The sequence below is a fragment of the Morus notabilis genome, unplaced genomic scaffold (assembly GCF_000414095.1).
Source record: "Morus notabilis unplaced genomic scaffold, ASM41409v2 Scaffold635, whole genome shotgun sequence".
In the NCBI taxonomy this organism is placed as follows: domain Eukaryota; kingdom Viridiplantae; phylum Streptophyta; class Magnoliopsida; order Rosales; family Moraceae; genus Morus; species Morus notabilis.
In genome coordinates, this window is record NW_010360643.1 from 201,660 (window position 1) to 214,337 (window position 12,678).

The following is a 12,678-nucleotide window of genomic DNA, read 5'->3' on the forward strand; positions in this document are numbered from 1 at the left end:
TCTTAAGTTTCCCTTAGAAACTGATAAAAATTATACTGACTATAAGAGAGTAACTTAGCTAACAGGAATTCGTTCCCATTCCTGACGGTTCCTTTTTCTACTGCTTATTTACAGTTAAATGTTAAATCCTTGACTGCTTTGGATATCACATTAAATTCTTATTCGCGTAATATCTTGAACTGTTTACAATCTTGAAATTAATTCTAGACTGAACAAATTCTAAATTTAACTATCCTGCGTTAATTTTCAGAAATGACGTTGTTTCTGACGGTGTCAACTCCCGAGTTCACATTATACCCTTCTACTATGGGTATTTATCTTCTGACTTTAACCTAGCTGTCTGGCAATTAAGGATTTTCTCTTTTTTAAAAAATGTCAGTGCGTTTTTTTTTTACGCTGCTAACATCATGCTGTGTTTGGAGATTCTTGAAATTAAGATTCTCAAACTATACTTGTACTGAAAATTATTCCGCCTTAAAGTACGGCAAGAATTTATCGATCAAATTTACTTGATCGAAAACATAAACTTAACATGAAATCTGCTACAGAATTTAGGAATACATCTATTGATTCCATAAATCCTTCAGTCACATAATATTTTCTAGGAAAATCCTTGGCTTAAATAAATAAATTGTATTATTTAAAGTCTGGAATTTTCTCAGTCATTACATATCGAGCCCCAAATATTGCATGAGATGGGGAGGTCCTACCACTAGAGCAGGATTAGGGATGGTAATTTTATGAGAAAATTATTGAATTTACTTTATAAGTTTGAATTTTTATTTTTTTACTCTTAATTAATATCCTTTTAATTAATATTGTTATTTGATTAAAAATGATATCAATTAGTAAAAATTCAGACTCATACACTTTAAAAGGTGTTTGTCTCTTTTATCTTAATATTAATTTAATGAGGCATGGTAAATCCGATCCTTTTAGAGTAGACGTTTAGGGTGTCCCTATATGGAATTCATCATGTTTAATTTTTTTAAAGGTATAATAAACTTATTAAATTAATATTTTGTAACATGTTTTCTTTAATGTGAGCACTTAGATCTTAGTTATCTATTATTAAATTGTGTAATTATTAGTTTTTTTTTATTTAAACTTTTGAGATTACATGATAAATGGATTGAAATTTAAAATAACAGAAATTTTTGTATGAGTTTTCCGTGGTGGTGTAGGAGATGGAGAAGGTGATTAATTAACCATAGCCGCGCGATTGAAATTGGAGTATATAATATGGTGTTAAATGCAATAACAGAATTTTTTAGAGAATATCATCACACTTCTTACATGATGAGAGATCTTTTTTTTTTTTTAATATCTGAAATAATGAGAGAATTTCAATGGCCTTATAGGTAGGGGTCACCGTAAAATTCTCCTACTATAAATGCGTGGGGATCTAAATATTCCACCAATAAAAAAATGACATTTGGATTATAAATATAGTAGAAAATGATAATGTGTCAATAGTCGAGTGAAACGTAAAGGAAGCAAAGGAAACGATGACGTGAAAGTTCGTGAATCTTCAGCATACGATGAACGGCTCTAATTTAAAATAGTGGAATTAATGAAAATCAAAACGAGGCTCAATCCAAGGGTTGAAAACCAAAGTGACTTTCCGCGCATTACTGAGCTTATAATGAGTGTGGGAAAAATTGACACTAATTTATTTCATACAAAAACTGTCATTTTTATTTCTTGATGTTTTATCTAAGAAAGACTTCTGATTTGAGCGTCAAAGAGTTATTCTTGCAAGAAACCCATTTCCCCAAACTTTTGAGTTTCAAATAGAATCAAAGATCAAGAATCAAGTGAGAAGTAATTCATGGGAGTTGGAACCTATTTTCACCCAACAGAATGGCAACTTAACAGGAGAATTTTATGAACAATTTTTTTTTTTTTCCCCTTGGAATTGTGAATATCAATTCTTTTGGGGGCGATAACATATTATCCTATCTGTGTCTAACATTGATATGTGATTGATAGGTGATAAATAGAACTGCCTTTGTACACATGAAATGTTAGCGAGATAATTAGTCTTGTCATCATCATTATCAGTCCATGACAAAAGCAATTGTCCGCCAAACGATTAGCACTGAATGTGTAATTTTAACTATTTAGGTATCGTTCATTTCACATATTTAAATTATTAATTTTAATTTTATTATAGTTAAAAGTTCTTATAAAAAGTTACATCTAATTATTTCTATTATTATAAAAAATTTTCACATAAAATCACATTTGAATTTAAATTAAAAACTCGAATTAAGAAAATAAACGATGACTTAATGTCAGGAATCTCCTATCACTTCTGTATACTACGCCCTACTTAACTAATGGTTGAGACTGATATTAAACATACATCAACCGTTGGCATGTCTCTTTATCAATTGTTTGAAAGATAATATTGATCAAGAAAGAAAAAGTGCTAGCTTACATCAATAATATATATATTTCCCAAAAAAATAACATATATATATATATACATACATACATACATACATATATATTGAATAGATTCCCGTAAATTTTGATTTTTTATTTTTTTTAAGTGCCGACTAGAGAAGAAGCTGAAAGGAAAATGATTGAAGTATATTAGATAGACAGAAGCTTCAAGTATTGATTATATAGATGGGACTTTCATTTGAAAAAAAAAAAAAGGATTATATAGATGGGACTTCCGTGGCCTCTTATCCTTGAATGGAAATCCCATGTTGCCGGGCTTTGTTGATACAAGAAAATACATCCTCAACCATTACAGTCCACAAAACAAAGGGTCAATTTTGTTGGTACAAGAAAATACATCCTCAACCATGTGGCCTCCAAATCAAAAGAATTGATTACATGATTAATAGACGGTGGTTCTTATTTTTTAATCTCATACCATAAGATTCATATTTTTTTTTGTTAGTGTGTGGTACTTAACACCATCAATCTCTTATAATATTGTTCAAACTTTTATGTTTGGATATTTCTAAGTGAAAAATAGTGCTCCGTAATCGGGGGTTGCATTCGTAATATAGCGGCTAAATTCACAATTCTGACTACACCTTGAGATGAAAAGTGATGAAGCCAGTCTTTAACTTTAAACATATACTAAAATTTCTTTTGAGAAATAATTAACATGAAAATTATTAAAAATAGTATCTAGGGCCATAAGCTCTGCGATAGAAATATCTTTTGCGTTATTATTTTATTTCAGAACGCATAAGAGTAAAACTCTTTAGTGAGGGTTGATATGAGATAACTAATTTTGAGTGTAGGAAAAATGAAAAACCTAAAATTTTTAAGCTAAAGAAAAAGAAACTAACAACTTAATGACTAGAGGAGCGGTAGCCTCACTCGGCCCAACATACCTTAGCCATCCTTCCTAATCCATTTCAAGCTTTAATGATTAGAAAAAAAAAAAAAGGATGGTTACATAAATAGTCTGTTTGGGACTTAGGTCCAATGTTTGAAAAAGCTCGTAATTTCTCGAGGACATTAGCACATGCTACATCTACATCACAAGATATTTATGGTTTGCTTGCATTTTAAAGGTGAAAATAGCCTTTTGAACAAATAAAAATTCCATGTTTTGCGCCGTTCGTAAATATGACATGAAAAGTAATCAAGAAACTAACTTGTAGTATTATAAAAGACTACCAATGTTGTTATAAACAAAACGACCGTGTAAACAATATTAGAAACAAAGCAGTAAACAAATACACTCAGATCATTTATCATGCATGCTCTACAAACAAGTAGAAATATATTAATGCAATTCCAATAAATGACAGCATATATTGACGTCAAAACTGGATTAGTTCTTATTTCAAATTAATAGCTTATATTCGAAAAAGGGTAGAGCTCATATCTTAAGTAACAACTAGCAGAAATAATCCTAACTCCTCTTTTTCCAGAACAGCAGCCCACTGCCGAATCAACCAAGTGATCAAGACACCTCTTACACTCACTCTTGGAAAGGTCTCTTGTGCACTGAGCCATCCCATGAATCTTCCTCGAGTCGTCGATTGCTATTTCGTCACTCGCATACAGATTTCTATCCACAGAAGCATTTTGTGACAGCCCACCAAGCAGCCGCCTAGTGCTTTCGGAAAAGGCCACCTCGTTTTCGCCTATGCTCGCCGCGCTCGCGAACCGGGGCACTCTTTGGGTGTCGATTTTGCCGAAGATATCGTTGCTGTGGTACCTCCGCAGGCAGTGGTCGTACCAAATGGCGGCGTCGGGCTTGTAAGGGCAGAGCCTGAGGATTTCCTCACTCGCTTCGATGACACATCTGGCGCAGTCTGTGGGAAACAGGTCGCCGCGGCAAAGGGCGAACCCGTAGGCCTCGTCGAAGATTTGGCCCGTCCCAAAAATGCCGAAGACGGTTGGAGGGGTTTGGAAGGAAAGATAGCTTATGAGTTTCCTTAGGCTTGTTTCGAAATCGGAACAAATATGAGTTAGAGGATAGGCTCCTAAAGCTACATGGAAAAGTGAAGCAACCAATGTTAAGTGGGAGAAATAAGTGATAAATTTTAGGAAAGACATTAATTCGTGATGTTGTGAAAGGGAATGGGATGAAAGTTGAAGCTGAATGCTATTTCATATTACGTTAAATTGGTTTCAGCTAATTAACACCGAATTTTAGTTGGAAGATTATATTTCTGATGTTGCAAGCAATCTAAAATCCTAAAAGATTATAGTAATGTTTTTTTTTTTTTTTTTTTAAAGAACCCCTTTGATGAAACCTTTAATTTCAGATTATTAACAATATTATATTTTAATAGTTTGAAGATTGCATTTTCATTTTATAAGCAATCTAATATCCTAATAAATTAGAGTATTATATTTTTTATGAAACTTTTGATTTTGGATAATGAACATTATATTTTAGGTTGATGGTTGCATTACGAATCTTCTGAGTAATCTGAAATTCCAAAAATAATAGACTATTAAATTTTAAAAGAAACTTTTGTTTTAAGTCAGTTTCTATTGGAAGTAATGGTTTTAGGCCACTTAATTAAGCCGAGGCATTTTTTTACCCCAGGATATGTTTTTATAATTCCAAGTTTCGTTGGTCTATTAACTAGCGACATGGTTCATCGCTAATCTTAACGACCACCTTTTTCCTTTGGTCAAAAGTTTATAAGCCACATACAACCGAAAACACCTATTCGTTTTAATTTTTTTTTATTATTTTTTTTTTTCTCTCAAATTCCTCCACCTTTCATGTAGCTCTAGACTTGATATGTAATTAATAGAGCAAAATGGAAAAAGAGTTATCCTATAGAGGTAGCCCGTCCTTGTCACTTTATAACAAGGTACCAATAATAAAATACTCTACAATAAAAAATTTTGTTTGTTCAATGAAAATATGAGGGGAAAAAAATGGACTTATCCCACAAGCAAGTTTTTGTAACCAGAAAACTAATCTCTCATAGGTTATTAGAGACGAATTAACTTCACTTCCTTGGCAACTCTTAACTAAGATATATATGTATACATAGGGTTTAACTCTTATAGCCAGAGAAAAAAAATAAATAAATAAAAAAAGCCGTCATGAAACCGTTTCGACCAAAGCAATGTATTATTTAGACCTTCTTCATTTTACCGATTCGAGTTTGCAGTTCTAAATTTCAACAGTTAAAAGCTTTTAAAAAATATCATATGTAAATTTTTCTACAACAGTTAAAAACTCTATGAAAATGTCACATATCAGCTTGAATTGAAAACTCGAATCCGCAAAGCGATCGAGGTCTTCACTCACAGAATTCAGAGACACTCTATGGTGATTCCAATTGTTTGTATAAGACACTACAAAATAGTGCATCCAGAAATGGGAACTTGGAAAGGACTCTACCATAAAAAATAATTAAATAAATAAATAATAATAAAAATGGGAAAGTACTCAACATCTTTTGATATGTTATATGGAGAGAGATGTCATGTGCACTCTTTTAAATGAATATCAATGTCAGACTCGGGCCGTGTCTGCTGATCCTCCTTCAGCATGGTGCTCCACACATTTTATAGTTGTTGTTTCTTAGTTCTACAGATCAAAATGGAGCCCTTAAAATCTTCTTTTGATAAACGACAATAAAATTATTTGTGTTTGGGTTGGATTTTACATAGCACGAGCAAGTCTGGACAATCGGACCCTCATGAGTGTTTGTAGGTCTAGTAGCAACCGCAGAAGCATTTCTCCTAGAATTAGGCACACAAGTCCCACCAAAGCCATTGATAAGCCATCGTAATAGAATTCAATAATTCAGCTCAAGTTATAGATAGTTTGCTTAAGAAGCTAAGAAGTGTCGTGGATGAATTCAAACTTAATTGATTGAGCTTCCCTTGGTTCAATCTTGTTCCTGTTCCATGCCAATTAAGTTGACAACATTATCTAATATTATTCTGTAGTTTATGACTCAAGAATAGAGGATCAAAAGCAATAATGCCTTTGTGGATAAGAGGTGACTAGTGAACTACTTACTATACAGCTATAGGTTATGTACTACCTTTATGTCGGAATTGAGAAATTGTATGGTTCGAATCCTCAGTATTCTATTATTTATTACATGTGGCTACTATTTAGGCAGAATACCATCACGTGTTCTTACTAAGAAAACTGAAAGAACGGAATAAAATGAGGAAAATGAGGAAGAAACAAGAGTAGAAAAAACATCATAAACGAAGGGGACTAAGCAGGATCCGGAGGACCTGATCCTAATGCATTCCATTGCTCACTATGAAAGCCCTTTAAAATCCATCACATTTTCCTAGTAGATGAGACACTAACCCAAAACATGCTCTCTAACATGCAGAATTAGACATAGAAAATGATTAACATGGCTGGAAACCATGAAAATGACCGCAGGGCAAGAATGAATTATCCAACTCAATATATAAAAATTAGGAATTCTAACTGCAAATTGATAAATCAACATCCCCTTCGGTTACCCCAGAACATAATTAGCCCGTACCAGTTTAGCATCTCAGGAAAAATATCAAATTTTCAGTATATGCAAGATAAACATGGACGGCATAAAAGGATTCTAAGAATGATTCTTCATTCACTTTCCCTTCTCTCATCTATTTTACCAGGATGAATGGCGGCCTCAATCTGAGTGTTGTTGGAAACGGGTTTCACCACTTCTTCACCAGCGCAGTCCTCCAAATTGTTTGGTGTACCAGAGAACTCAGAACCTGCTGGAGTTGCTTGTGAGCTAGAGACTGATGGTGTGGCAACTGACGGAGAATCTTTTTGTAAACCAGAAACGGAAATAGAAATGTTAGGAAAGTTGAGGCGAGCGCAGGAACTGTACATAGCCCTTGCAGCTTCATCATAAGCAAGAGCAGCTTCAATGGCTGTTGGGAAGGTGCCTAGCCAAAGCCTACTACCCCTGTTCGGTGCCCGAATTTCAGAAACCCACTTGCCCCATGTCCTCTGCCGCACACCCCTAAAGCTACAGCGAGAATTCTCAGGCCCTCCCTTTCCCTTCATACATCCTTTCTTCGACCCCTTGGCCGGAACTCTAGGAATTGGCTTGTGGACGCCCTCAGTTGAATAAAGGCGGTCATTGTATTCTCTCCACTTTGCCAAAGTCTCTGCAAGGGATTTAGATCCATCCCCTCTAGAATGGCGATTCTCCAATCTGGGCATGCAAATTGATAATAAGATTGAAGGCCGCTAAACTGAAAGAGACAGCTAGAATAACCTGCAATCCCAACAAGATGTACTCACAATAAGAAAGGTTACTACCTTTCGCAACCAAACATATTCCAAAACTACTCTCTAAAGGCTGATACTACTACTAAAACACGCAGAAACCCAAGAAATGATGTTTTTTTTCTTTTTTTCCCCCTCAACAGCGAACCGGAACAATGTATATACCAAAACTTCACTTAAATTCTTCTCTATTATATTCCTTTTGACACAGACAGTATCTTACGCAACAATCCTTCATTAAAAACATAAGTAACCTTGAAAAAAGAAAAATGGTGCCACATTACTAAACCATAAATTTTCTTCAATTCCTTCCTTGTACATACAATCACAACCATTTTTCTTCCCCAAAAATAAAATAAAAAAAATAGAAAAAAAAACTTCTCGCCAAATTAGAGCATGGATCTCTCGAATGCGGCACAAATAAAACTCGAAGAAACCGTAAAGATAGGAAACCAATTTCCAGCATCGAATTCCCAGCTTTTTTTCTTTTTTTTGCACAACCAAATTCTCAGTTTTGTCAACTCCTAGAGTGCCAACTTTGACAATTATATAAATATAAAAATAAAAAAAAATAAAAATAGAGAGTGGAACAAAGCTCTGGAAAAGATAATCGATCGAGTAATTGTAATTCCTGTAACTCGATTGCAAAATGAACTCAGAAAAACAAACAACGAACAAACAACAAAATTGATTTAAAGCATAGAAACTATTACCTTATCTTTAACAGTAGAAGCGCTAGTCTTGAGTCCAATTGGCGGTTGAGAAATGGAAGGAAACTAAAGGCACAAACGGAAATGGATTTTGGGCTAGGGTTTCATTGAAAGGGGAAAGTAGACTGAAAGAATGACAGTTTGGCGCCGAAGGGAGAGAGAAATGTCGGTAATCACAAAGCGGTAAAAGAGCGATTTTTTTTTTGTTTTTTTTTTCGCTTTCACGAAATGACATCCCGAATCATAGCCTCAGTTATTATTATTATTGTTAGGAACTTAGGATTATTACCGAGTGACCTGAATTTTAAAATTATTTTTAATTTTAAAAAATTTTGTTTTATTTTTTAAATTTTAAATTATTCTCATTTAATCTTTTTTATTATAAATTTTGTACAAATATTTGAAAAAAGACAGTTAAATGTGATTATTTAATTTTTATATGTTTTTTAACAGAAATTCAAATAAAAAGATTATGTGATTGTGGTATTCACTTATTATCTTGTTTTCTATCTGTTTTTAATAGATTTTGTAACAAAAATGATTAAGTAGAAACAATTTAAAATGCAGGGAGTAAAATGAAAGTTTTTAAAGTTAAGGAGATAAATTGAGAATAACTATAAAGTTAAGAGACATTAGTGATAATAATTCTTATCGTCATTATTATTATTGTTTTTCTTTTTTTTTCTTCTAAAAAGAAGGATTAATGGAGTGGAATGCCTGAGAAAATTTCAGAATTAAATAATATAATTTATGCATTTAAGTTAAGGATTTTCCTAGAGAATATCATGTTATATTTTATGACTGAAGAATTTATGAAATTAATATCAATATTCCTAAATTCTGTAGCACATTTTATGTTAAGTTCATATTTTACGATCAAGTATATTTGGTCGATAAATTCTCACTGCAATTTAAGGCGGAAAAATTTTCAGTACATATACAATTTGAGAATCTTAATTTCAAGAATCTTCAAGCACATTACGATGTTATCAGCATACCGAGAAACACTCTAACATTCAAAAGAAATCCTTAATTGCCGAACAAATAAGTTGAACTCATATGGATAATATCTTTTAGTAGAAGGATACAATATGAGCTCAGGAGTCGACACTGTCCGTGATAATGTCATTTTCGGGACATAATGCAGAAAAGTTAAGTTTAGAATTTATTTAGTCTAGAAATAAATTCAAGACTCGAAACAGTATGAAATATTACGCTAGTAAAAATTTAATTTGATATTGAATTATTCAGGGATTAATATTGAACTGTAAATAAACAGTAGAAAATGAATCGTCAGAAACTAAAATTTCTTGTCGGTTAAGTTAATCTACTACAGTCAGTGTAAATTTTGACTGCTTAATGAAATCGTAAGGAGATAAGATCAAAGACAAGATGAGATATGATTAGATGGTGGTAGGTGAAGAGTAATCATGATATTCTTTTTTTCTCTTTTCTCTTCTAGTGGCCGGCCATGCTTAAGAGGGTTTTAAGCAAATTTTACTTAATGAAGTTGGACTAGAAGATTAAATAAAGAGATAAGACTAAATCACCACTTTATTAGAAGACACTTCTTACTTCTCTTCAAAAAACACCAACCGGCCATATCATTAAGTTTCTCTCAAGTCTCTTTCTTCCATTCTCTTTATGCCAAACCAATTCCTCCATAACTTCAAGTTTTCAGAATTTTCTCTATTCTCCCTCACGAAAACCAAGCCTCTCTCTAGCTTGCATACTCTCAAAAGTTTCCACCTTTCTCACCACAAATCTAAGTTTAAGTTGAAGGAGAAGAAGGGGATTTCAAGGGGTTTTCAAGAGAGTTCTTCAAGGGTATTTCTTTAACTCTCCTCTATTATTTTTCTAGTCATCCTTGAGCTTAAATTTATGGATGTAATTTGTGGTTCCTTGATGATGTGGTTTGTAATAAGGGTGTGTGAGTTTTATATTGGTTTTGTGTGTTTTGAGGTTAGTTTGATTAGTATTATTTGGTATGTTTATGCTTAGTTTAAGTTTACTTATTTTGGTTAGAGGTAAATTTTCCGGTTTCTTTGAGCGCGAAAATGAGGATCCTAGAGTGAGATTTTTCAGTTACTCTAAGTTTGAACTCATGGTTCTCGATATTTTGAACATTTTTCTATGGCTGTGAATAAACTCAATTTTAACTCTAAATATAAGTTTTAAGCCATTTTCAAAAATGCCTCAAAGTTGTCTAAAATAGCTTCAAAAAACAAAAAAACCCTCCAGCCACTGTGGTAGCCAAATGAGAGGCCGAATCTCAACTTTCTCCAAAAATGATAATTTTAGAACCCAACAAGACAAAGAATTCCACTGAAGAACAAATTTTCAAAATCAGACTCTAAAATTGTTGTGCCAAACTTCAAAGTAAACGGATTCAAAACAAAATTGAATAACATAAAAATTCAAGAGACAAAAGGATTTAATGTGGTTCGGCTTTTGGCCTACGTCCACTAACAGAAATGGTGAAAAAATTCCACTATAACCAAAGGAGATTACAAAAGCTTGTCAAATATCTCTCACCACCCACATCCCAAATACACCCAAAATCTCTCAACTCAAAAGCAAGAATACCAAATACTAAAGAATTAAATTCTCTGATCAAATCTCACTCAAAAGAAATAAAAAAGAGAAAACTGTGTATCAATGGGAACAAACACTCTCTGTTATCACTCTTGCGGCTCTAACATACACATATAACATATATAATGCTTTCTCTAAGTGAAAGTCGGCAAACCTGCCGCAACACTAAGAGTATGTTTGGTAGGAAAGAAGAGTAGAAGGAAGGAAGAAGGTGGAGGGATTTTGAGAGGGAAAATGAAAATGTAGGTTGTTTGGTAGGAGAGAAAAGAGAAAGGAAAAGAAAATGGAGTGGAAAATAATACATGTGGGCCCCACCATTTTTTTTCTTTCCACAAGTGGGCAGAAAATGAGATGGAAAATGGGGACAACTCATTAAAGTGAGCAAAGTTATTAAACTCCATTTTCTCCATCAACATCCAAGCAAAAAATTTAAGGGTATAAAAGTAATTTACGAGTAAGATTTTTTCTTTCCTCCCAATTTAACTTCCAATACCAAACAAGTGAAGGTAAGCTCATTTTCTTTCCATCTTCTCATACCAAACAACATAAAAGAAAATCAATTTCCTTTCCATCATTGCTATTTTCCATCACTTCTATATTTCTTTTCTATCCAATTTTCTTCCTTCCTACCAAACATAGCACAAAACAAAGGGAAAGATATGGGCCTTGGGCCCAAACCTAAAAACATGCTTTGTGGGCTTGATTTGAAGCCACACACCCAACAAAAATATAGTAAAATACAGATTTTTGAAACTGTATAGTTTTAATCGGACAAAATTAAAACAGTTTTGGTTTTTAGCAAAAAGTTCATCAAAGAATCCTTGTGATTTCAGTAAAATACTATGTTTTTAGACCTTGTTTTAACAGAAAATATTCATGAAGAAAGTTTTCGATAAATTAGTTTCTAAGACAGTTTCATGGTGGTATACAAATTAACTCTAAAATGACTTGTGAAGCGGTTTCAAAGTCGGCATTTGAAAGAAAATTAATTTAGGACTGATAATGGAATTTTAGCACTTGTAACTAAATAAGTAAGCAATCGGTTTTATGAAAGACGAACAGTGGTTTCTTTTAAAACTTTAATAGTTTTCGAGCAAAACATCCCAACAGAAACTTACGAGCCGAATGTATTAGGCCCTTAGAATTACGAAGATTATATATGGGTCCAATGCCCGTATTAGTTCAAAAACTCCCGCTCAAGTCTAAATTTCAACGGTCTAAGAGTTAGGACGTCGTTATTAAGTCTCTAGGCCAAATTGGGCCTTAATATCGGAATAAGCCCAATAAGGTAATTTATGGAGATTTAGCTACTAGATTAGATAATTGATTTCAATCTAGGCATATGTATGTTAAGGGCAATTAAGAAAAATAAGATTTTGAGGATTTAATAAATTGATTCTTATAGTAAATTTTTACAATCCTTTGATAAAGGAAAGGAAGACAAAACTTAAGTAAAGGATTAGATTCCTTCATAAGTTGCTAAAATAGAATAGCAAACGACAGCTAATCTCACACTCCTAATGGCTGTTCATTTTTAGATGTAAGCAAGTAAGATAATAGGCTGTTTGGCAAATAGTGGATTCCAGCTCTGTAAATCAGGTTAGTAGGACTCTCGCCTACAGTATGAGTAGATTTTAAATAAAAGGTTACGCATGTTAT

At 33.1% G+C, this 12,678-nt stretch overlaps 1 protein-coding gene across 1 annotated transcript; it reads right to left on the reverse strand.

Moving 5' to 3' along the window:
• Window positions 1-3,825: 3,825 nt before the first annotated feature.
• Window positions 3,826-8,648, reverse strand: LOC21392093 (cysteine-rich repeat secretory protein 38). The gene is made up of 3 exons (XM_010096896.2): window positions 8,428-8,648; window positions 7,087-7,703; window positions 3,826-4,472 (listed from the first exon to the last, which is right to left on the reverse strand). The coding sequence occupies exons 2-3, from the start codon at window positions 7,646-7,648 to the stop codon at window positions 3,826-3,828; spliced, it is 1,209 nt and encodes a 402-aa protein (XP_010095198.1). The 5' UTR covers window positions 7,649-7,703; window positions 8,428-8,648.
• Between the last annotated feature and the right edge of the window lie 4,030 nt (window positions 8,649-12,678).